A 25,024-nucleotide genomic window follows, 5' to 3' on the forward strand; every position below is an offset into this window, starting at 1 on the left:
GCCCGCAGCCAGCGCCGACGCCGAGCTGAGCGCCCAGCTGAGCCGACGGCTGGACATCAACGAGGGCGCGGCGCGACCCCGCCGCCGCAGCCGCGTCTTCAACCCTTACACTGAGTTCCCGGAGTTCAGCCGCCGCCTCATCAAGGACCTGGAGAGCGTGTTCAAACGGTGAGCCCCGAGGTCGGGCGGGGGCCGAGCGCCCGAGCGTCGTCGGGGGGACATTCCGCGTCGGGTGAACGCAGCCCCGCAAGGGCGCAGCGGGAGGATGGTGGGGGGAACCTCGCCGGGCGCCAGACTCCACTTCTGGAGCCTTCGACCTCCGGGTGGTACCCAGAGGATCCCGTGCTCTTTCAGGATCCCCGAGGGTCCCGGGGTTCCCCGCAGGTCCCTCCCGGCCCCCCGCAGCACATCTTCTAGGAAACTTGGCCGTCCCCCCAACACGCACACCGCCGCTGCCCCGTTTGCTTTGCTCTTTTGACCGACAGGGAGAGCGCCCCCGCCCCGTCGCACCCCGCCGCCCCAGGCCTCTGGGGGGTGGGGTCCCGGGTAGGTCCCTTCATTCCTGGCCCCAAATGTGGGGGGGTGGCAGGGGTCTTCCGGCCTCCGGGCTTCCGGGGGCTGTCGGTCCCCAGGGACGCACCCGAGCCCAGCCAACCCTGCGCCTCGCTCTCTCCAAGTTCACGGTGAGCATCTGGCAGAGCTATTCATATTATACCCAGAATTGGGACCAGATCCGAAAAAGCGCGGTTGTCGTGGGGAAGGGGGCTGCTGGCCGCGGCCGGGTCACCCCTCGGGTCACTTTAAGGCTCACGGGACGCGTTTGCCCTTCACGACCGCGGGGTACCGAGGCCCGGCTGTCCTGGCTGTGTCCGATGGCTTCCAGGGCTGCAGTTTCGGGGGTCCGGCTCTGGTGGTTCAGGCCAGAGTTGGAGCCAAAGGATGGCACTGGCGGGGGGCAGGGGAGGGAGGGAACACCGCGGGGTGCCAGAGCCCCATTCAGGGGAAGAGGCTGCCCTCGTCCGTAGCTGGGTCCAGCTGGATTGGAGAGGGGGGACGGTGACTGGGGGACAGACCTTCATCTTCCGATTGCTCTGGGCTAAGATTACTTTTATTATTTTGTTCGTTCCTGGGGCTCGAACTCTGGGCCTGAGCGCTGTCCCTGAGCCTCTGTGCTCAAAGGCCAGTGCTCTACCCCTTGAGCCACGAGCCCCACTTGCGGCTTTTTCTAAATCGTTTATTAGAGATCAGAGTCTCACAGACTTTCCTGCCTGGGCCAACTTCAAACTGTGATCCTCAGATCTCAGCCTGCTGCGTAGCTAGGATGACAGGCGTGAGCCCCCAGCGCTTGGCTTTAGAAATTTTTAAAAATTATTATTTTATCATCTTTAAGGAGTTGTACAAAAGAGTTGCCATTGGACAAGGCAGTTTATGACTAGCATGCGTCTTGGTCAATGTCACACCTTCAACATTCTCCCCCATCCCTCCTTCACTAGAAATTCTTTTGCTTTATCCTAAAAAAACACTTTTTGGAAGGGTTAGTTAGCTATCCACCTGGTCAGGGGGCTTTTGAGAGACCAAGCAAAATACCACCCGTGAGGAATCAGGTACTAGACCAGGGTCAAGATAAGAGGAAGGCAGCAGGTGATAAGTGGTCCCAAGAGAAATCATGGTCTAAATTGTGTCTGGTGTCTCTCCTAAACTATGGATGATCTTGGTCAGAATTCTGGACTGAGTCCTCTGTCACCTGCAACCCAAGTTGGCATAACAAAAAAAGGAATTATTTGGCTTGTGAAACTACAAGGCCATTATTGAGTTCAGGTAAGGCTGGATCTAGGCGCTGTGATGATGTCATCAGTGCTTTGTTCCCTCCCCTCCGTCCCATTGAACCTAAGACCTTGTGAATCGTACGTACATGCTCTACCACTGAGCTGCACACTAAGCTCATCCTGTGGCTCATCTCTGGTAGCCACAGCATGACCACTTCATCCTCAGCGAGTCAGTGGGAAGCATAGCCACAGCTGAGGCTTTAGTGTTCTCTGTGTGGGAAGGGTGAAGCATTACTAAAGCTAGTTGTTGGCTTTTTGTTGTTGTTTTGGTCTGTGTGTGCATGTGTGCGTGTGCCAGTCCTGGGGCTTGAACTCACTGTCTCTGGGCTTTTTTTTTAGTGGTGGTAGGCTAATACTCTCCCACTTGAACCACAGCTCCACTGCCAGCTTTTTCTGAGTAGTTTATTGAAGAGTCTCACGGACTTTTCCTGCCTGGGCTGGATTTGAATGGTAATCCCCAGATATCAGCCTCCTGAGTGGCTAGGATTTCAGGCGTAAGCCATTGGCACCTGGCTTTAGTTTCTGGCTTTTTTGGCCAGGTGAATCTGTTACAGCAGCCAGGATTGAACCTCTGGTCTTAGATGTGCATATTTGCAGTCCTCCCAGGTCCTGCCTTCTAGCTCTCCCCTCTGGCTCCGTGTCAGGCACTCATGTCCTTTGGGCGCAAAGATCCCTCTGTTCAGAACCGGTTAGAACACTTAGTACCCCCAGCCATCACTGGGTATCTGCCTGCCTGGTTTTCTCCCGTTCTGTGGGGGACATCCCACTTGGGATGCAGCTCATCCACTGGGCGGGTCTTCCATCAGCTCAGCAGGTGCTTGCAGTTGAGCTATGAAGGCTGTCTTCTACCAGGGCTCACACCTGTAACCCTAGCTATCCAGGAGGCTGAGATCTGAGGATCCTGCTTTGAAGCCACTTTGGGTAGATAAATCTGAGAGAGACTTATCTCCAATTAGACAGCAAAAAATAAATAAAAATAAGAAGTGCAGCTGTGGCTCAAGTGATAGAGTGCCAGCCTTGAACAAAAAAAGCATCAAGCCCCAGTACACACACACACACACACACACACACACACACACACACACACACACACACACACAGCTGTCTTCTGAAGGGTCCTGAATGCCTATAGATGCCAGGTTCAGCCAGCCTCCCTGTCATCCCTGGCTACCTGCCTTCCATCAGAAGCTGCCGCTGGCTGGCTGGTTGGCTGACTCTGGGTGTTTCTCTGCTGAGCCCATCAGCCCCAGGGGCCCTCTGTGCCCTGCTGCCCTTGCCCAGGCTGGGGCAGCCCTGGGTCCCTCTGTGGCCCAGGAAAGCTGCTGTGGGCTTGGCATTTGGGGATCTGCAGACCTGTTCTGGCTGGGCAGTGTCACTGCCCTGTGGTTGACCTTCAGATTCTCCTTGGGCCCAGTTTTGCTCACAGCCCAGCTGGCTCTTTTGAGTTTCCTTCTTCTGGCCCAGTGTCCTGAGTGACCTTTTTTGTTGTTGTTTTATTTTTGTGTTTCTCTGTTCTAGGAATTAACTGAGAGTCTGTGTGTGCATTGGGCTACAGCCTCGGTCTGTGTATTTGTTTTTTGTTTGTTTGTTTTTTATTTCTGAGACAAGGTCTTGTTTTGCTGCTCTGGCTGATCCCAAGTAGCTGGGATTACAGATGTGCACCACTACACCCAGCTCTCAAGCTCTCTCCAGGCCTTTCTTCTGAAAGCCTGTTGGCTGCTCTTCCCTGAGACTTGCCTCATCCCCTCTCCTGCCCGCACAACACCCATCCACACTGGACCACTGGCGACAAGCCAGGCAGGGAGAGCCTTTCCAGAGGTTTCTCAGGCTCCTCCTAGGTCTGATGTACCCCTCCTCACTGTCCCCCTTCAGTACAACCCATGGCCTGCTAACTTCCCTGAAAACACAAACACCCCATCTGCCTTCCACTGGTCAGCTGCCACCTAGTCCTGGTGGCACAGTGGTCCAGGGAGCGGCCAGCTCCTGTGGGCAGCCTGTGCTGTCAGCTTCCCTTTCTGTTAGGTGGGGACAGAACAGGACTGTGGGGACTGAAGGAACTCACTTGTATGAAGGTGTCTGCCCATGCTTGGCTGCTGGGAAGACATACTAGGTTTTTAAATCACTGATGATGATGATGGTGATGATGGTTATTTTTGGTGGCACTAGGGTTTTGAACTCTGGGCCTCGTATTTGTTGGGCAATCAATCTACCATTTGAGCCAGCATTTTAGCCCCCCTCTTTTTTTTTGCCGGTCTGGGGCTTAGACTCTGAGACTGGATACTATCCCTGGGCTTGTTTTGCTCAAGGCTAGTGCTCTATCATTTGAGCCACAACACTACTTCTGGCTTTTTTCTGAGATAAGGGTCTCATGGAGACTTTTCTGCCCACACTGGCTTCAAACCACAATCCTCAGATCTCAGCCTCCTGAGTAGCTAGAGTTATAGGCATGAACCACTGGTTCCCAGCTCCTTTTTGCTTTAGTTATTTTTCAAATACGGTCTTGCTTTGTTGTTGTTACTGTTCAGCTGGACTTGAACCTTGATTGTCTCAAATCACAAACCTCTTAAATTGGTACCCTTCTAATCTCCACCTCTTAAGCCACTGTACATGGCTCTATTTTTTTTTTTTTTTTACAAAACCTCAGTGCCACTGGAAAGAATCATCATAGTAATGATCAGTGATTAAAACCTAGTAGGTCTTCCCACCAGTGCTGGCGGTCAAACTCAGGGCCTTGTGCATGCTAGGCAGACACTTTAGTACTCTGCTTTATCCCCAGCCCACAGACTTTAGTTTATCACACATCTATCATTTTGGTGGCTGCACAACTTTAGTATGGTTTTATTTATTTGCTTATTTATTTTGTGTTCTAGTTCTGGGGCTTGAACTTAGGGCCTGGGTGCTGTTTCCTAGCCTTTTGGCTCAAGGCTAGCACTCTACCATTTGAAGCCACACTTGTATTTCTGGTTTTTTTTTTTTTTTTGTTGTTGTTGTTCTTGTTGTTTTTTGGACGGTTGTGGGGCCTGAACTCTGGCCTGGGTGCTGTCCCTCAGCTCTTCAGCTCAAGGCTCTACCACTTAAGCCACAGCCCCACTTCCAGCTTTTTCTGCTTATGTGATGCTGAGGAATCAAACCCAGGGCCTCATGCATACAAGGCAAGCACTCTACCACTGAGCCACCTTCCCAGCCCATAGTCTTTTCTTCAGTAGTTCTTAGTCAAGCCTGAACTCTCCCTGGAAGGTGATTGTTCGGCAGTTTGAGCTGTGGGGTGGCAGCCTGGTACTTCAGTTCTGATGACAGGTCGGCTGGCTGCAGCATTGGGTTGGTGGACCAAAAACTGCATACACAACAGAATTTCATGCCTTCCTGGTTCTAGAAGCTGGGCCTGACTCTGCAGTCCGGGTGTGGGCAGGGTCCTGCTGGCATCACAGGCTTGCAGAAGAATCCATCTCTGCTTCCCTCCTTTCTCCTGGTGGCGCTGGCAACCTCTGCCATCCACCCCTTCGTTCATGGATTAGGCGTTCCTGCAATCTCTGCCTGGCACTCACTTGGTGTGCTCATGTGCATCTCTATGTCACCACATGGCCTTAGGAGAACACCAGCTGCTAGATTTAGGGCTCACCTTGGTCCAGGGTGACCTCATCTCAGTTTAACTTGGTACATCTACAAAGGTCCCATTTCTAAATAAGGCCCAATTTATGAGGGTCAGAGTGAACATGTATTGTGGGAGACCGGGAGGGGGCCTTGCAGCGCCCTCCTGGGGATGGGGAGAACTCCAAGAAGGTACCTGGGTTAAGGAACAAAGGAACATTGGAATCATCTCACGCATCTCCAAAATCAGACTGATGCCTGCATCCATCAGGATTATCAGCACCCCCACTCCCCCAAAAGAGCCTAATCCCAACAGACTGGCCATCTACCTGCAGAAGCAGCCTGGCGCGGCTGAAACCTGCCTGCGCCAGAAGTTCCCCCTTTCAGCAGCTTCTAGATGCACATTCTGATGTGGCCTCCCCTCACTTAGCCCCTTGCAGGATGTAACCTGATTATACCGGTCCGCACAAAGCGCACTCCTTCTTTCTGTTGGGAAAAGGGGCGGATAGTGTTCGTGCAGATACAAAACATGGTTTGGCCCTTTTACATCTGCTTTTCTGGTTTCAAAGTCCTTGCCTGAGGGATTTCTTCCATTTTTCAAGACCAGGCTTGTCAGCCCGCGAGCTGGTTGGGTCTTGGAGTTGGTATTACTCAAGTCTTTGTGTCCTCGGACTTCACACAAAGGAGTCTGGGTCCTAAACGGGATGTTGTGGAAGAAAGGGAACTCTGTAATGAGTGTGGGACGCCAGAAGCATCATCAGCCTGGCCAGAGAAAGCTGGCCTCTCTGTTTCCAAGTGTGTTACTGGATAGCCGAGCCAGGAGAAGCGTGGCCTGATTTTCAAGGCAGGGTGAGCAGGCCCAGGAGAACTTGACTCTGCAGTGTGTGTGCTCAGTGGAAACACGAGCCGAGCTGGACCAGCAGTCGAGGCTGGACAGGAAACTTTAATTACTCCAGGCCCCTTTCAAAGGGAGGGCATGGGGACAGCCACTTCAAGCAGGACCCAAACTCAACATCTTAACATGCAGCCATGGGGTTTCTGCAGAACACTGAGAGCTTGTATTTCAGTTCCCCCAAAGGAAGGGCGGGAAGAGGCGCCCGGCCGGCGGGGCTGGGGGAAAAGGTTGTCTTTTTCTGAAGACTGTGAGATGTCTTGGACTTTGTGCGGACAGACGCCGTGGCCTATTCCCTACATCCCGAGGCTCCACCAAAAGCCAAAAAAGTGGGGTTCTTCATTTCCCACCCTCTCCCTCCCAGTTTCTGCTTCTCCTTAATAGGGTTTAGTACAGCAAGAGGAAGGAAAAGGTGCACACTGTGCATTTTCCCCCCTTCCTTCTTGCCTTCCTGCCTTCCTTCCCTTCCTCCCTCCCTTTTTCCCTCCCTCCCTCCCCCTCCCTTTCCTTCTTCCTCTCTCTTTTCCTCTTTCTCTCCCTTTTCTTCTTCCTTTCCCTTTTCCTCTTTCTCTCCCTTTTCCTCTTCCTCTCCCTTTCCCCCTCTCCCTGTCCCCCTCCCTCCCTATCTCTCCCTCCCTCCCTCCCTCCTCCCCATCTCTCACAGGGGTGGGTTCTGGGGCTGAAATTCAGGGCTCCACACCCTTCCACTGAGTTCTGTCTCCAGCTTCCCAAAAGAATATAAGTTGGAAAATGGAGAATTTGGCCACGAGTTCAAGTGTGGCCTCTTAAAGGAGGTTTGTTGGGGGGCGGGGGGGAGGGATGACCACACTTGGACATGCTAATCATTTCTGGGAATTGACTTTAACGCTGGAGAAGAGGGCTGGGCCTGATGGTGATCCCAGCACTTGGGAAGCTGAGGTTAGGTGCGAGCAGCGTGAGCTTTGATTTGGCAGGGCCTGGGATTCGGGGCTGGAGGGGGAGCCTGGGGGGCCATGGTTGGCCATTGTGGGGCGTTTCTCCTTCTCCCCACCTCACTGTCTCTGGGAAGTCTCTTCAAAGTCATCCCTTTTATGAGACTCTGAGGGATAATACTTTGCAACTGAATGATGACAACACTTATTAAAAGTGTGTCTGCGTGTGCATGCACGAATGTGCATACGCTTGACCACGGAGCTCCATCTCCTGCCCAACTAGCAGACTCCACAGGTAACTGCTCAGCAGGGAGGGGTGTGATCCCTAAGCGCCCCCCACCCCCAAATCCATGCACAGGGGACGTGGGAGCTTGGGGGTGGTGTGACCTCAGACTACAGCACTCAGGGAACGTCCCCATCCTCATGGGACAGCCAAGGAGGAGCAGGCAGCTCCACTAGGCCTGGGAAGAAGCCTCTAAAACAGGAAAGAAGGGAGAAAGGAGGGAGGGAGGGAGGGAAAAAAGGAAGGAAGGAAAGGAGAGAGGAAAGGAGGGAGGAGAGGAGGGAGGAAAGGAAAAAGAACTGTCTTGCTAGAGCCCCTGTGAGTGTGGTTGGAAGGGAAGTGTCCTGACCATGGTGAGGAGAGGTGGCAGCTAGGGCAGCTGGGAGTGGGGGACGATGGCCTTGGGGCTCCTTCTAGGCCTTGTGGGCAGGTCTGCCATGTGGCCAACATATCCTGAGAAAGGCCACATAACAGAGGTTTGGCTTTGGGGTTCTTGTGTGAGTGTGGGGTCCTCTAGTTACCACACTAACTGCACTTGGGACACTGCTGTGGCCAAGGCCGATACGCAGATGACGGGGTTCTGTGTTCCCAGGGATCTTTGGGCCAGATTTGGCTCCAGGCTCACTCCCTCTTCTTGCCTCTCTTCTTGAGAAGCCAGTGGTTCGGTTTCACTTGCTAGGCCAGACTTTCCCTGGAGAAAACAATAGAAGCCATGTTGGACCCCTTGGGTGGGTGAGTGCCATGCTGGGGCCAGAGTTCCAGAATCCCAGAATTGTCTCTAGAAGATTCGCAGGAAGCAGAAGCAAGGATTGCACCCGAGTCTCCTACCAATCAAGAACTCTGGGCAGCCCTGGCTTCTAGGATGACACCTGTGTCCTCAGGGAAATTCACCTTCGTATCCCCACCCAGGTGTTCCAAGGTATGCTTGGTTACAGAGCCCCCTCCCCCCAAAAAGAAATCAAAAACAACAAAAGAGACAGCTGACAGAGGAAATAGAAAACAAAAGGTGATTTGCAGGCTGTGGCTTTGGGAATCTGCCTCCTTAGGACCCAGAGTTCGAGTCCCCATCTTTGTGCCCAGGGTGATTCTTGCCTGGAACTGTGCACACATATTTGTAGCACCTGCTCCTCCGAGGATTCCTCTGGTGTAAGGAAAATCTGGAAGCTTGAAGAAAACAACTTGTCTTCATTACTAAAGTAGGATGTTCCTCATTTAAAATTCCCGGTGAGTTAGTGCAGCATTGAGACCAGGGAGCAGGGCCCATTGCCACCTCCGAGCACATTCCTTTTTCCTTTTTGTTCTAGTATTGAGGATTGAACTCAGGGTGTTGTGCTCGTTTAGCAAGTGCTGTACCACCTTTTGCTTTTTGTAGTTTGTTTCTCTGATTGGGTTTCCCATGAACTTTGCCCAGGCTGTCCTTGAACCATGATCCTCTAATGCCTCCTGGGCAGTTGGCTTTGTATGTGTACTTCACCAAGCTTAGTGTTGTTCAGGTTTTCTGTGTGTGTGTGTGTGTGTGTGTGTATTGGGGCTTGAACTCAAGGCCTTGCACTCTTCTTAGGCTTCTTTGCTCATGGATGGCACTCTATCACGTGGGCCATGCCTGCAGGGTTTTTGTTTGTGTTTTGCTGATGAATGGATATGAGTCTTGCAGACTTTTTGCGGGGATTGCCTTCAAACCTCCAGCCTCAGATCTCAGCTTCCTGAGTAGCTAGGATTCCACGCGTGAGCCAGGTTTGTACTGTCACCAGGGGCTGGGTCTCCACCCTTCTCTGCCCTCTGCTGACCTCTGTGTTGTCATCTTGGACTGACAGCAAGATGACAAGTTTCCTCAAGTCCTCCTCAAGCCAAGACAAAATGCAGAGCCAGGAAGGACTCAGATTCTTCTGAATAAAGGGGGAAACAGCCACAGTTGCATCCCCTCAGTCAGTCCCCATATCCTATGGCCAGCGGCTGCCAGGAAGGCAGTGATTGCTTAGCGTGCTGAGTTGAGGACCAGTCCTCTTCGCTGTGGGCTGGGGTAGGGGTTCTACTACTTAGGAGGAGAGATGGGCTTCTTTGAGCTGAACAATGTACCAAGATGCTCTTCTGTCCATCTGTGCTTTTGTCTACATGAGGGGCTATTTTTGTGTCCAAGACTGGGACTTGAAATCAGTATCTGATGCTTTCACTCATTGGCTGGCATTTTACCATCTGCGCCATACCTCCAACCCCAATGAGAAGAAGTTGGTTTTTTTTGGTGCCAGTCCTGGGGCTTGAACTCAGGGTCTGGTTGCTGTCCCTGAGCTTCTTGTTGCTCAAGGCTGGTGCTCTACCACTTGAACCACAGCTCCACTTCCACTTTTTATTGTGATTCATGAGAAATAAGAGTCTCATGGACTTTTCTGCCCAGGTTGTCTTCCAGCTATAGTCCTCAGAGCTCAACTTCCCAAGAAGCTAGGATTGCAGGTGGGAGCCACTGGTGCCTGGCTAGGAGGAAGAATTTGTCCCTGGGGACTCGTGGAGACCTCTCCAGCCCTGGGACACTTGCATTCATTGTAGTGGACATCCATCCCTGAGTTTGAATTTTTGTTGTTGTTGTTAGCTTTGAACTCTGGACCTGGGCACTGTCCCTGAGCTCTTCAGCTCAAGGCTAGCGCTCTACCACTTGAGCCACAGTGCCACTTCCAGTTTTCTGATGGTTTATTGGAGATAAGAGTCTCATGGATTTTCCTGCCCAGACTGGCTTTGAACTGTGATCCTTAGATCTTTGTCTCCTGAGTAGCTAGGATGACAGGCCTGAGCCACCAGCGCCCGGCCTGAGTTTGAATCTTGTTCTGGTGTAGCTCACTGGCAGCCTGGAGTGCTGGGTTAGAGGTCTGTGTCAATGCTTTGCTATTTCACTTCCCAGGCTCTGGCCCAGCCCATCCTTCTGGGTGTGGAGGGCCCAGCTGATCCATTGCATCATTCCTGAAATCTGCTTGCTGCTGCCTCTGGTTCTCCAGACCATCTCCCGCACTGGCCCATCTCTCCGCTTTCCTCCCCTCTGACAAGGCTGTCTACTCTATGTGTGCATGCCTGTTATTTTGAGACAGCTGGCCTGGAGCTCATGATCCTTCTGCCTCAGCCTCCCACTGCCCGAATTACAGGTGTGAACCACTATGTCCCACTTGGCTTTTTGTGTGCTGGGTTTGTGTGCGCTGAACAAGCCACTCTACCCAACAGCTATACCTCAGTTCTGGGCCAGCTTTATCTTTCAGCCTTCACCTGGCTGTAGTTCCTGAGTGAAGGCGGAGTTTGGTTTTGGAGATAAAGCTTGGCTTCCTGGTAACAGTGGTAACCTCCTCACAGCTGTCAAGTCTTGGTTCTAATCCAGGCAGGGCCTGGGGATGGGGTGGAGCTCCCTTCAGCTGTGCTGGGTGGGGTCTGATTCTAACCGGGTGACCCTCATCTCTGTGAGGGGGGGGATGGCTTGTCTGCTCTCCCCCTCCAGGGCTGGTCTCGAGGTCACAGACCTGCCCTTCGCCTGCTGCCAACTTGGATTAGGTCTGCAGGAAGTAGGAGGACATTGTTCAGAACTTACAAGCCGCCCAGTACCCGTCCTTTGGCCCTTTCCGGGCAGGGAACCAGCACCGAGACCCCACTCCACGCCCAGCTCTGCTTACTGAATACCCATTGTGCCTTAGGACAGCTCGTGCCAAAAAATATCTAGCTGCTGACAGTCCCAGCCCTTTGCTGGTGGAGACCTGGTGAGCTCAGCCATGGCCCGGGATGGGTGGTGACAGAAGCTGGTCCCCTGCTCTGCAGTGGCCACTGTTACTGAGAACTGGGCTCCAGCGCATTCTTTCCGTCCAGTCCTGTCAGGTGGGTGCCTCCGTCATCCCCTACATGACAGCGGGGAAACAGGCATGGAGGGGCCCCAGCTGATGCTTCTTGTAAGGGGTGGAGCTGTCTCTGCTCCCTGGGTCGTGAATGTCTCTCTCATTAATGTTCCCTCCCCAGCTTCTCAGGCTCCTGGGCTCAGCCATCTTTGCTACTGTCTGCTGCACGGCCAGGCTAGGGCAAGGTTGGCACAGCTTCATGCAGCCTGCGTGACCTTGGGGTGCTGCTGGATCACCTGCCTCCCCTACCCCGTCCTACATATTGTAGCCAGGAGCTTGCCAGAGCCCAGATCTCATTCCTTTACTTCCCCTTCAGAAGCCCTCAGAGCTGGAGGCAGCAGACTACATTCAGTGGTTCCTGTCGCCTGAGAACAAAGTCTAGAGTCCTCACGTTAAGTCTTAAAGCCCACCGAGGGGGGTCATCACAGCTTCCTTCCTCACAGATTCTCCAGCCTGTAACTGCCGCCACTGAAACAAACCCCCAACCCACTCTCACCCAAGCCCTCCAATTTCTCTACTTGATTATATGCTGATGGTATTCAGGACTATAACATAAAAGAACTTGAGGTCTTCTTCAAAAATTGGTTTTGGTACCAGTACTGGGGCTTGAACTCAGAACCAAGGCACCCTCCCTTCGCTTTTTCTACTCAAGGCTGGCAATCTTGAGCCACAGTACTTTTTTTTGCTAATTAATTGGAGATAAGAGTCGCACCAACTTTCCTGCCTGAGCTGGCTTTGAACCAAGATCTTCAGATCTCAGCCTCCTGAGTAGTAGTTAAGATTACTGGTGTGAGCTATCTGTGGCTAGTGTGTGTGTGTGTGTGTGTGTGTGTGTATGTGTGTGTGTGTGTTTTGCTGGTGGTAGAGTCCAGGGTCTGTCTGTATATATTAAGCTAATGCTCTACCATTGAGCCATATCCCCAGCCACCCAGAGACAAGATCCTCATGGCTGAGTGTGGCTAAGCTCTCCTTGAGTCCCCATGCCTGTCCCAAGGCCATTCTGAATGGGGCCTGGTCCTCTGCAGAGGTCTGTGCTCTGCTGACTGAAGTTACACCCAAGGCCTGACAGCTGCCAAGGGATAAACTGGAGCCTGGGGAAGGGAGAGTCAAGTGGCTCCTACAGCCAGCTTACTGACCCACTCAGTCCCTGACCTGTAAGTGAGATGTGGAAAAAGGTAAGTGACCACCTTCTCAGGTTGTCCCCAAGATCACGTGACCACGGGCTGTGTTGACAGTCGGGGCTTTAATTAGGTCACTGGTTCCAGCCTGTTGTTCTTGACACCATGGGCTGCTAGGTTTAAGGTGGTAACAGCACACAGAGAAAAGTTCTGTAGGTGGGGAGGAGGGGCAGGAGACAGAGGCTGTGAGGCTGGAGGCTGACATCCCAGGTGTATTTCCTAATTATCCAAGCCCAGGCACTGTCCCCAGAGACACTCCAGGTGAACATGGGACTGCCTCAGGCCAACACAGCCTGGGCTGCCACTACCACCCTGCCCCTGCCCTGCCCCTGGCCTTCCAGGCTTCCTGGCTTGGGAGTCAAGGGGCTGGAATACAGCCTGACCAGCCTGATGGAGTCTGGGTGTGGGAAGTCCACTAGGTATGGGGTCTCTATCCTCCAAGATCTGCAGGGACTTGGGAGTTCCAGGACTATTCCCAGGGGTGCATCCTGCCAGGTGTCCTGCTCAAGATTCTGTGTGTGTGTGTGTGTGTGTGTGTGTGTGCGTGCGTGCATGTGCACACATGTGTACCAGTCCCGAGGCTTGAACTTGGGGCCTGCTGTCCTTGAGCTTTTTTTTTTTTTTTTTTTGCTCAAGGATGGTACTTTATCACTTGAGCCACTGTGCCATTTCGGGCCTTTTTCTGAGTACTTTATGGGAGAAGAGTCTCATGGACTTTCCTGGTCAGGTTGACTTTGAACCGTGATCCTCAGATCGGATTATAAGTATGAGCCACCAGTGGCGGGCTATTTGCCTTTACTCTTGGTAACACCTGGACAGAGGGAGGATCAGATACCCAGAAAATTCCAATAACTCCACCAGCATCACACTACCTGGCCTGGGATGGTGCCTGGGTGGAGCAGGACGACCTGGCCCGATCCAGCAGAACATATCCAGCCTCCACCACTTGTGCCTTCCCCAGGGAAAGCCCACACGGCAGGGATTGGCACTCTGGGGTCCTGCGACACTCCCTGGCGGGGGTGCAGTCCCGCTGCGTGCAGTGGGACACTGCAGCTTTGGCACCAGCAGAGCTCTACCTTCCTCTGTAATCTTGCCAAGTACCGAGCAGGAAGCGGGAACTGGGTCTTGGGGCAGCTCTCCCTGCTTCTATCTTAGGGATTTCCAGTATTCAGAAGCACAGGGTGCTGAGGCTGACTGACAGTGGCCTCTGAGTCCATGGGTTTCTCACCAGGTGCCAGTGGCTCCTGCCTGTAGCCTTTGCTACTCAGGAATCTGAGATCTGAGGGTCACAGTTGCAGGAAAGTCTGTGAGGCTCTTATCTCTGATTAACCAGAAAAAAAAAACACAGCAAAAACAGAAGTGGAGCTGTGGTTCAAATGGAGGATGCCAGCCTTGAGCGAAAAAGCCATGTGAGACCACAAAGCCCTGAGTTAAAGGCCCCAGCACTGGCACAAAAAGAAAAAATAATATGGGTCTCTTGCAGGAAGAGGAAAAATATGCTAGCTCTGTCCCAGTGCCACCCTTTCCTGCCTGGCTGGAACTGCTATGCCACTGGCCCCACGGAGTTCCACTCCCTCTACTCCCAAGTCCACCCTCTGTCCTGAGCCGAGAGGTTTTCCTGAAAGCCATCTGACGTTGTTCCCCGGGGAGTGGAGAAGGGAGGAGTTGCTCTTTTACCTATAAGACCCACACAACTTTCCCAGAATGCCTTATGTGAGTTGTTGGCCTGCCTCCCCCTTCCAGAACATTCTGGTACCCCAGGATTTCATTGGCCCAAAGACCACTGGCTTTTCCCAGGTTCCTCTGTTGGTTCTTCCTTTGTCCCAGCTGCTCCCAGCACGGTCCCATTCTCAAAGCCCCACTGTTCCTTTATCTGCTTCCCTTCCCCGCTGGGACCATCTTTGTGCCTCCTTTCTGCTCTGGAGATGCCCAGGTAGAAGTGAGCCAGGTGGTCAGGAAGGGAGTGAATGGAGCACAAGAGAGCCAGAAGCTCATGCTTCGGAAGTTTGGGCTCTGACTCTCACTTCCTCAGAGCCCGCTACTCATCCTTTGCCTTCTGTGATCTCTGATCTGGAGACAGGAAGGGGGGTGGCGGGGAGACAGATGAGATGATAGCTAGGGATCCAAAACCAGAAACTGAGAAATCTGGGCAGAGGGCCCCCAGCCCTGAGACCTCGGGGAATCGTTGAGATTCACGCAGATGGGCAGAGTTGGGGACACCAGGAGGCCCCACCCCAGGAAAATTAGACTTGAAAGTTCCTGGTGCCACAGAAGAGCCAGTGACCTGCAGGCTGAGGCGATTCTGTCCCTGCCAACAGTTGACAATCCCTCATGTCCTTGTCTTCTGTACTTTGGCCAGCCCTGGCCATTGGAAAGGCACGCATACTTCCAACAAGGCCTTTCTGCATAAAGAAGCCACTGTCCTGGTGGTGGCTGAGGTGTGGGCTACCTCCCACCCCCACACACACTAGGCCATCTTCCTGAGAACCCCCTGGCCCAGGAATTCCCTCTGGAGTCTCTGATGGCTGAGCTTCAGCAAACAAAGACTGCCTGGCTTCATTCTTCCTTTGTTAATGGCGCGATTATACTGGTGAGTTGAAAACCAAGAAAACCCAGGGGCTCTGGGCAGTGGAAGCCAAAAGAATAAGTGATTCATTGGCTGAGGAGGGGGGTGAAATTAGGTGGACACTGGACACCAGCTCTGGCCTCTGGGGGGGGAGGGCTAGGGATCACCTGGACCCTTAGACAAGACTAGGGTTTTTCCCAGTTGGTGGGGACCATAGAGGCAGTCGCCTTGATCAAGAATCTCAGTCTGCCTTGATTTACCTCAGCTACCACACCTCAGTGCTTGCCAGCTAGGAAAGGAGGGGGGATGTCTTTCCAAGGGAACCTGGAGCAGTACAGGGCTGGGCCAGGATGAATGTCTATAAACCAACCACCAGTGCCTCACTCCTGTAATGCTAGATACTTAGGAGGCTGGGATCTGAGGATCATAGTTGGAGGCCAGTACTGAGAGGAAAGTCCCCGAGACTCTTATCTCCAATTAGTCAGCAAAAAGCCTGAAGTGGAGCTGTGATTCAAATGGTCCAGCACTACTCTTGAGAGGGGAAAGCTCAGGGACAGCACCCACATCCTAAGTTCACACAAAATCAGCCAGCACAAGGACCGTGGCAGGTGGTTGGGTTGAATTTTCTCCAGGCTGCTAAAGATGAATTTGGGACCAAGCGGAGTGTGGGCAGCTTTCTGGAGTCGAGCCCTGGAAGCTGTCTGCTTCCTCGTCATTCCTTTAGAGTGGCTTTTTATAAAAATAGCCCTCTTACTCACTGCCGGCTAGTGCCAACTGAGGCCTCGCTCCCTTGGCTACTGACAGCAAGGCAGAGGGGGCTCAGCTCACTCCTGGTACAGAGAATGTCATCTCTCCCCGTGCAGTGCCGGGCAGGGCACCTGGGTCTACACCCCGGTCTGGATGTGTGGGGTCATCCCAACAGACTGTGGAGAAGAGAAAGAGGAGATTGACTGAGAAAATGGAAACACAAGAAAAGCACACACATCCAGGAAGCCTCAGGAAACAAATATCGGTACAAGGTCCTGGCACAACCAAACAGGGGGTTGAACTCAGGCCGTCACACTTGCTCAGCAAGTGTTCTACCCTGGGAGCCATGCTTTTCAGGTAGAGTCCCACACTGACTTTCCCTGGACTGGCATCAGACCACGATCCTCCTACTAAAACCTGTGCATTTTGGGGTTCTATCTATGAGCTACCACAACCTGGCCACACCTAGCCTTTGTGGGTAATTTCTCTTGACTAATCTAAGTTGCTTAGAACAAAGATCTGGGATGGAATTTTTTTTTGGGGGGGATCCGGTCGTGGGGCCTGAACTCTGGGCTTGAGCACTGTCCCTCAGCTCTTCAGCTCAAGACTAGCGCTCTACTACTTGAGCCACAGTGCCACTTCCGGCTTTTTTCTTTTTGCTTATGTGGTGCTGAGGAATCGAACCCAGGGCCTCGAGCATGCAAGGCAAGCGCTCTACCACTGAGCCACCTTCCCAGCCCTGGGATGGAATTTAACATGACAGTGAAGACTGGGAGTAGAGTTGGTGGCAGAGCACCTGCAAGGATCCCTGGGTTTGACCACCCCTCAGCATAAAAGCCCCCAAAAATAGAATTAAAAAAACAAAAACTACAGAAGCAAAAGGGAGATAAGATGTTGGTAGAGCGACTTGGGAGATGACAGTAAGCATTTGAAAGATGCAAGTCTGTCTGTCTCTCTGATTTCAAAAAGGGGAAAGGATATAGGTTTAAGCTGGGCTTTAGAGAGAAATCAGGCCCCAGGCAACAGAGCTCTGTGGGACCTCACAGGGGCCAGGTGACCCCCCAGGCTCTACAGGTTCCTCTGGAGCCACCTGCTAGGGCTATGCCCTGTGGTGAGGATATCCTGGTCTACATACCCAAGCAGCTATTCTAGGGGTACACACACACACACACACACACACACACGGTGCTGTGTGTGTAGTCCAGCACACACACACACACACACACACACACGGTGCTGTGTGTGTAGTCCAGCTCAGAGGCAGAGCTGGGGGTTCGGGAATCAGGCTGGCTGGGATGGGGGAAGGGGTGTCTGTGAGCCTTCTGAGCCCAGTGGCCCAAGCTGATGAGCCTCCCCGGGGCCCAGTATCTCCAGCAGCCTGCTGGTGCCTCACCCCTCTGAGGGGTGTTGAAAGATTAAGCAGGAGAAAATTATATGAAGGGCTCCACTGGCGAGACTTTCTCCAAATGTTTATGAGACAGAAATGTTAGCCTTCTCTTGGCCAACAATGACTCCCTCTGCCTGGGATGGTGCCCTGCTCTGAGGCTGTGCATTTCCCGGCCTTGGAGACAGGCACCAGTCACTTGGGTGGAAGTTTTCACATGTAAATTGCAAAAGACTGACTGAAACTGAGCATGGTGGCTCACGCCTGTAATCCTGACTATGCAGGAGGCTGAGATCTGAGGATCAGAGTTTGAAGCCAGCCTGGGCAGGAAAGTCCATGAGACTCTTATCTCCAGTTAACCACTAAAAAGCCAGAAGTAGAGCTGAGGCTCAGGTGGTAGAGCCATGGGGCTGGGAAGGTGGCTCAGTGGTAGAGCGCTTGCCTTGCATGCATGAAGCCCTGGGTTCGAGTCCTCAGCACCACATAAGCAAAAAGAAAAAAGCCGGAAGTGGCCCTGTGGCTCAAGTGGTAGAGTGCTAGCCTTGAGCTGAAGAGCTGAAGGACAGTGCCCAGGCCCCGAGTTCAGGCCCCACGACCAGACACCCCCCCCAAAAAAAAAGTGGGAGAGCCACAAAAGTTCAGGAACAGTGCCCAGGTCTTGAGTTCAAGCCCTAGGACTGGCACTCACACAAAAAGTCACTCTGTTATGTATGCACAGTGCACACATACACATACCCTGGGTCTCCCCTCACCTCCTGTTAGTTGGGTATGTAGTATAAACTCAGCCAGTGCTGGTCATTCTTGCCAGCCCTATGCCCCTAAAAAACAGCACATCCTGACTTGGCCAACCCAGCTGTGTGTGTGTGTGTGTGTGTGTGTGTGTGTGTGTGTGTGTGTGTGTGTGTGTGTATCTGTCTCTGTGTATGTATATGTGTATGTGTTTAGGTACTGGGGTTTGAATTCAGGACCTGGTAATCTTCCTTTGTGCACAAGGCTAGTTCTCTACCACTTGAGCCACAGCTCCACTTTGGCTCAGTTCTGATGCAGAGGATTGGCTTACCTGCTCTCTGCCCACTCGTGACACGGAGCTGTTAATCGCCCCTTCCCAGCGCTCCAACCACAATGGCGCACTGGGCCTTGCCTCAGCGAACTTTGCATAAACAGTAAGGGAGACGGCTACTGTTAACTCATCACAGGATTACTGGGCTTAATATCCTAGCTACTCAGAAGGCTGAGATCTGAGGAGAATCATGAGTCAAAGCCAGTCCAGGTAGTGGCTGTCTCTAATCCCCAAAGAGCTGGAAGAGGAACTGTGGCTCAAGTGGTGGAGCACCTGCTTGGAGTGAAAAAGCTCAGGGACAGTGCCCAGGCCCTGACTTTTGGCACTGAAGGCCCGAGGCCTGTCGTGTGTGGGTGCAACGCCGCTGCCGCCTTGGGCTTTGAGGGGACAGACAAAATGGTAGGATGGCACCAGAACATATGAACACTCTTCTGTTTGTTTGGGTTTTTTTCCTGCCTGTCTTGTAAATCTTGGAGGAAGCGACCACAGACAAGCCCTTGGAAAGGGTCACTTTGAAGACAGGGATGTGCTTGTGATGTTGAAGCCCAGCACTACTGGGAGGGGACACCTCTGATGTGGTCACTTTATAGTCTTGCCAGACTCCATAGACGGCACTGGGCTGACGCTTCTAATAGGAACAAAAGAAAGCAGCGTTTCCCGGGCAGGGGTGAGGAGAGGGTGGCGGGGGAGCTGGCCAGCCAGTGGTCCCTCAGTGCAGTGCACCCAGGGTCTTCTCGCTCACCTCATCCTTGTCTGGGATTGGCCCCCTTGGTGGGGAGAGGGAGTTCTGCTTCCAGACACAGGCTCCCAAAGGGGTGGGATAAACATTTCGCACCCCCTCTCACTGGGGCCCTTTCTGTTAGGCCTAGACAGAGTTTGAGGCGTGGGGCCCAGACCAAAGGTTTCTGGGTCAGAAGCCCTGAGGACAGCTCGGCTGTCCCCTCCCTGGGCCCTGCAGGGTGAGCTCCTCCTCCAGCGTGGCGTGGCATCATTGGCATCTGGGGCCATCTCCAGGTTAGAGTAGCTAGAAATGGTTCCCTCCTCTCTCATCCGGCTGAGAACAAATCTCTGCCTTGTTCCCTGACCTTTGCTTATCACCCCCACATCATCCCAGTGTAGCCCTAAAACTTGAGACTTTCACTACTCCTCTCTTCCTTTCAACCCAACACTGTATATGCCTGGACTGATTTATTGTGTGTGTGTGTGTGTCTGTGTTTGTGTGTGTGTGTCTGTGTGTCTGTCTCTGTGTTTGTGTGTGTGTATGTCTGTCTGTCTGTCTATGTGCAGGTACTAGGCTTGAACTCAGGGCCTCACACTGTGGCTTAGTTTTTTTACTCAAGGGCTGGTGCTGTATCACTTGAACCACACCTTCACTTCTGTCTTTTGCTGGTTAATTTGAGATAAAAGTATCAGGAACTTTTCTGCCTGGGCCGGCTTTGAATTTTGATCCTCTGATTTCAGTCTTCTGAGTACCTAGGATTATAGGCATGAGCTAGCAGTACTGGCAGATTTGTGTCTTCAATGTACCAACCTATGGCTCATCTTTTCTGAAAACTTAGTTTAAATGTACACTTCTCTCCTTTGAAGGGGCCGTTTGTTGTTTTTGAATTTAACTGGGCCACATCTTTTCTTTCTTGGGTGGGTAATAAAGGATGGAACCAGGGCCTTGTGCAAGCTAAGCAGGTGCTCTACGATTGAACGCCTCCCCCTTCCCCCAAACCCCAGGGCCAACCTTCTAACTTTGAATTGCCACCATTTCCAGCGGAAAGTCCCCAGACATAGAGGATTTTGTGCTTGGCTGAACCTGTGTGCTCTGTTCCCTTTTGTAAGTTTTGGACACATGACCACATGGAAGGCTCTGGAAAGTTCCACACTACCATAAACCTGTTTACTTGGACTAGAACTCCTTGTAACAAAGACAGTGCATCTCAGCCTGTTTGGAAGAAAGAGCTCACTTGACTTTCCGGGTCCAGTTCTGGTCAGCTGTTCTGCCAGCAAACTCCTCTGCATTGAGCTAAAGGCTGTCTTGGTCATTTCCACGTGCAGAGCTGGGCTCTGGCTGCCCACGAAGGTCCTTGTGCTACCCAACACGTACTACTTCGCTTTCCCAGGCCCAAGGGTCCTGGCTTCTCCTTCTGACTTTATGTAGGGTCTTAGCCCATTCATACCACAGATTAGCTTCAACCTCCCTGGTTTGTGGGGTCTGTGTAGAATGCAATAGAGCCACGAGGTGGGTGGAAGTGTGGCCCCCTTCATTTGGTCTATGATAATTAATTAACTTATGTTTTCTGGATGCTCTCCCTGAGCTAGCTAGCTAGCTAGCTTGCTTGCTTGCTTCCTTCCTTCCTTTCTTCCTTTTTTTGCTCACAGCTAGTGCTCTACTACTTGAGCCACAGCTTCACTTCTGGCTTTTGGTAGTTAATTCAAGATAAGAATCTCATGGACTTTCCTGCTCGGGGTTGGCTTTGAACCACGATCCAATAGGTATCAGCCTCCTGAATAGTTAGGATCACAGATGTAAAACACTAGCCCCAGGCGTTAACTTACTATTTTAAAATGTGCAGTTCAGTGGCATGAGCTTCATTTTCATTGTTACGTGAACATCGCCATCATCTGGACCTGGAACTTCTTCATTGCGCAAAACAGAAACTCTGCTCCCATCAAAACAATCACCTTCCCTTTGCATCCCTCAGCCTCTTGCTCCGAAAATTTGACTCCTCCTCATACCTCATCTAAGAGGAATTCTACAATGTGTGTGCTTTTCCTGTGTGTCACCTCATACAATGTGGACTCACCAATCTTGAATTCACCTCAAGGTCCAGCCACGTGGAAGTCTGTGTCAGAATTTCCTGTGGCGGAATGCTATTCCACTGTATGGGTGTACCTGGTGTGGCTTAGCCACTCATTTGCTGATGAGTGGATTCCTTGGGGATCATCCACCTTTTGGTTATTGTGAATAGATCTGCAGTTAACAATGGGGTACAAAGATCTCTTTGAGATTCTCCTTCCAGTTATGGCCCTGGAGAATTATTGAATCATGTAGCAATTCTGTGCTTACTGTCTGGAATCCTTTTATTTTTTATTAGTATACATTAGCAATGCAAGGGGGAATTTTATTGGGACATTTCCATGCATTTAGACAATATTTTCCCTTCACTCCCCTGTCACTCCCCCCTTGCCCCGCCCCGATCCTTCATTTCCTGCCTAATACAATTTCAACAGTTGTTCCATTTTTATACACATTCACAATCTATTTTGATTATATTCATTCATCCTTTCCACCCTCATTAGCCCAGCTAGTGCTTCTCTCCCCAAACCCCCTCTTCTCCTCATACTCCTGTTGAGCAACGGCTTTCATTAAGGTTCTTCATGCTGTTTGCCATCTCAACATTATTCTTTTTTTGGGGGGGGGTCAGGTCGTGGGGCCTGAACTCTGGGCCTGAGCGCTGTCCCTCAGCTCTTCAGCTTAAGGCTAGCGCTCTACCACTTGAGCCACAGCGCCACTTCCAGCTTTTTCTGTGTATGTGGTACTGAGGAATGGAACCCAGGGATTCATACATGCTAGGCAGCACTCTACCACTAAGCTACATTCCCAGCCCAGTAAACTCATTTTTTGTTTGTTTGTTTGTTTTTGGGTCCGGTTGTGGGGCCTGAACTCTGGGCCTGAGCGCTGTCCCTCAGCTCTTCAGCTTAAGGCTAGCGCTCTACTACTTGAGCCACAGCGCCACTTCTGGCTTTTTTCTTTTTGCTTATGTGGTGCTGAGGAATCGAACCCAGGACCTCAGGCATGCAAGGCAAGCGCTCTACCACTGAGCCGACTTCCCAGCCCTCATAATCTTTCTTTTTCTCTCTCCTCTTCCCTTCATCTGCTAAGTGGCCCCTTAGATTCGTGCTCTGTTTGTATCAGTGCCTTGAAATTGTTTCTTGCTGTGTTTTGTCATTGGATACCATATCAAATTGCTAAAGTCTTTGGAGCCTAGATTCTGCCTCCACGTATCTGCCCCAGTGAGTCTGAGAGAGCTCCAGAAGAGCCACCCCACCTGACCACCCTGGTATCTGCACTCACCTGTCACCCCCAGATAAGGCCTAATAAGGCCTTATCTCCTGAGCACTGACATCAGGTTGGCCATAGTTTTCTGTTGGACCAGCTTGACACCTGTATTTCAGAAATAGAGAAGGAGCTGGGTAGTAAATGCCTGTATTCTCAGTACTTGGGAGAGAGGCACGAGGATCGCGAGTTGGAATCTAGCCTTGGCTACATGGTGAGAGTCCAGGGAGAGAGAGAGCAAGAGTGAGCAAGCAAGCCAGAGGTCGGGGGGAAGTGGGAGGGAGGGAGGAAAGGAGGGAGTCTGGAAATAATTGATTATGGTAAGTGAGTGTGACTGTGTGACTGTCTAGAATATAAAAGGTCCTGAGTTCAATCTCCAGCACTGCTTCTACCCCCTCAAGAGTAAATGATGGAGGGGAGGCGGGGGGGGGGAGATGGGAAGGGATAGGAAGGGGAAACAAAGGAGGAGGCAACAATGCTTGATAAGAAATGTACTCATTATCTTGCCCATGTAATTGTAACCCCTCTGTATAGTATTTTCATAATAAAAAAAGAAAAAAAAGAGTAAATGAACATATGGCCCAGAAATCACCCTCTTAGACATACATTCCCCCAAATTGTAACATAGCTCTATATGAACACTTGTACACCAATACTCAAAGGAGCATTATTTAGGGGAAAAAACTCAAGCACTGATCACCTGATGAATGGATAAATGAAATGTAGCATGTGTGCACCATTAGAATATTACTTGGCAGTAAAAAAGAGGTAAAGCAGATGGATACATGTTGCTATAAAATGAGTGAACCTTGAAAACTTTATACAACGTGAAAGAAGCCAGATGAAAATTCTGTAAGTGGTCTGAGTCCATTGATAAGAAATATCCATGGGGCTGGGAAGGTGGCTCAGTGGTAGAGTGCTTGCCTTATATGCATGAGGCTCTGGGTTTGATTCCTCAGTACCACATAAGCAGAAAAAGCTGGAAGTGGTGCTGTGGCTCAAGTGGTAGAGCGCTAGCCTTGAGCTGAAGAGCTGAGGGACAGCGCCCAGGCCCCGAGTTCAAGTCCCATGACTGACAAAAAAAAATACCCAAAAGAGGCAAATCCAGAGACTTTTGACTAGCCATTTGTAGGAGATGGAATGGCACATGAGGAATGATGAGAAATGACTGCTAATGGGTATGCCCATTAGTGGGAAGAAAATGTTTTGGACTCGATAGTAATGATGGTGAAACCTATGAATACACTAATAAAACACTGGGCTCAATTAAAAGGAATGAATTATTTAAAGGAGTGAATTATATAATGTACATTGTATCTCAGTAAGGCTTTTATTAGTTCTTTTGTGTGTGTGCCAGTCCTGGGGCTTGAACTCAGGGTCTGGGCACTGCCTCTAAACTGCTTTTGCTTAAGGCTCTAGTGCTCTACTACTTGAGCCACAACACCACTTCTGGCTTTTTCTTTGTATGTGGGTAGTGAGGAATGGAACCCAGGGCTTCATGCATGCAGGGCAAGCACTCTACCACTAAGCCACCTTCCCAGTTCGCTTTTATTATTTAAAGTGAACATACAAAGTAGTTCGATGCGGTCCACCATGGAGTCATTTTTAGTACGCCCATATAAATCACTGCTTCCAGCCTTTGTTACACAGGTGTGGGGCCAGACCAGCTGATTGGTAACTCTGCTCATTACCCCTAGAAACCTTGATTGTCACCTGGCTCTTGTCCAGACTTGGGGACCCTGTCTTTGGGGGGCTCATGGGAGACCTTCAGAGCTCACTCAGAGGCACATAGCCACCGCGTGTGGGGCCTTTGGTCTCTGGCCAGTGGGGTGGCCTGGCCCCGGCGCTGAGAGCAAAGACAACTTTGGGGAAACAATGCCCAGTGGAAGAGGGTGGTGCATGCTGGGTACCGGAAAAGGACACACAGTGGGTGCCACTGGAGCACAGAGGAGGAAGAGGGTGGTACACCCCAAGATGTGGGGTGCAGGAAAGCGATGGGGGAGAGTGGGCGGGGGGCGCATGCGTGAGTGGAGGTTGAGGGGGCTGGGGGTGGCATGGATCGGCTTCTGTTCATGAAGCAGTCAGAATTCTCAGACCTCCTGTCCAGGATGTCTTAAATGCCACGGCCCACAGCCTTGGATTGCCAGTTGTCCACAGGCTGGCTGCATTTTTTGGTGGGTGGCAGTGGTTCTCAACAGTGGCAGGGTTTGTTACTGCATGGAGGTGGGCAGATGGATGGTGAACAAGGCTCACTGGCTGATTTAATAGATATGCATCACAAAATGTGCCGTCATAAGGGTGGAAGTGTCCTGGGTCCCGGCAGGAAGCACGTTGGAAGTGCTGCTCTGTAACACTGGCATCCATCTCCCAAACCTTCCCCTGTCCCAGACTGAACCAGGCAAGGCTGGCTTGGGCCCTCCTGCTTTCCTTCCCTCTGCGTTTGACTATTCCAGGGGCCTCTCATGTGTGCCCTTGGGTGACCGGCTTCTTCCCCTAGCATGAGGGACAGCCCTTGAAGGTCAACTGTGTTGTAGCAGGTGTTGCTTTCCTTCCTTTCTATGGCTGAAGAAAATTCCTTTGCATAAATTATCATGCTCCATTTGAATGCACAGGTCTGGCTTATCCTGCCGCTGTGCATCGACAGCCTAAAAAAGGCTCTCTCACCACTCCCCCCAAATTCT

General features: G+C 51.7%; 1 protein-coding gene across 1 annotated transcript in view; it reads left to right on the forward strand.

Moving 5' to 3' along the window:
* The window catches only part of Efhd1 (EF-hand domain family, member D1), an 80,963-nt gene that overhangs the window by 10,188 nt on the left and 45,751 nt on the right, over positions 1-25,024 (forward strand). The window contains exon 4 of the mRNA XM_013022320.1: positions 1-168. Within this exon, the coding sequence (XP_012877774.1) occupies positions 1-168 (168 nt within the window). The remainder of the gene's footprint in view (positions 169-25,024) is intronic.

Source organism: Dipodomys ordii, unplaced genomic scaffold (assembly GCF_000151885.1).
Source record: "Dipodomys ordii isolate 6190 unplaced genomic scaffold, Dord_2.0 Scaffold1, whole genome shotgun sequence".
NCBI classification, from domain to species: domain Eukaryota; kingdom Metazoa; phylum Chordata; class Mammalia; order Rodentia; family Heteromyidae; genus Dipodomys; species Dipodomys ordii.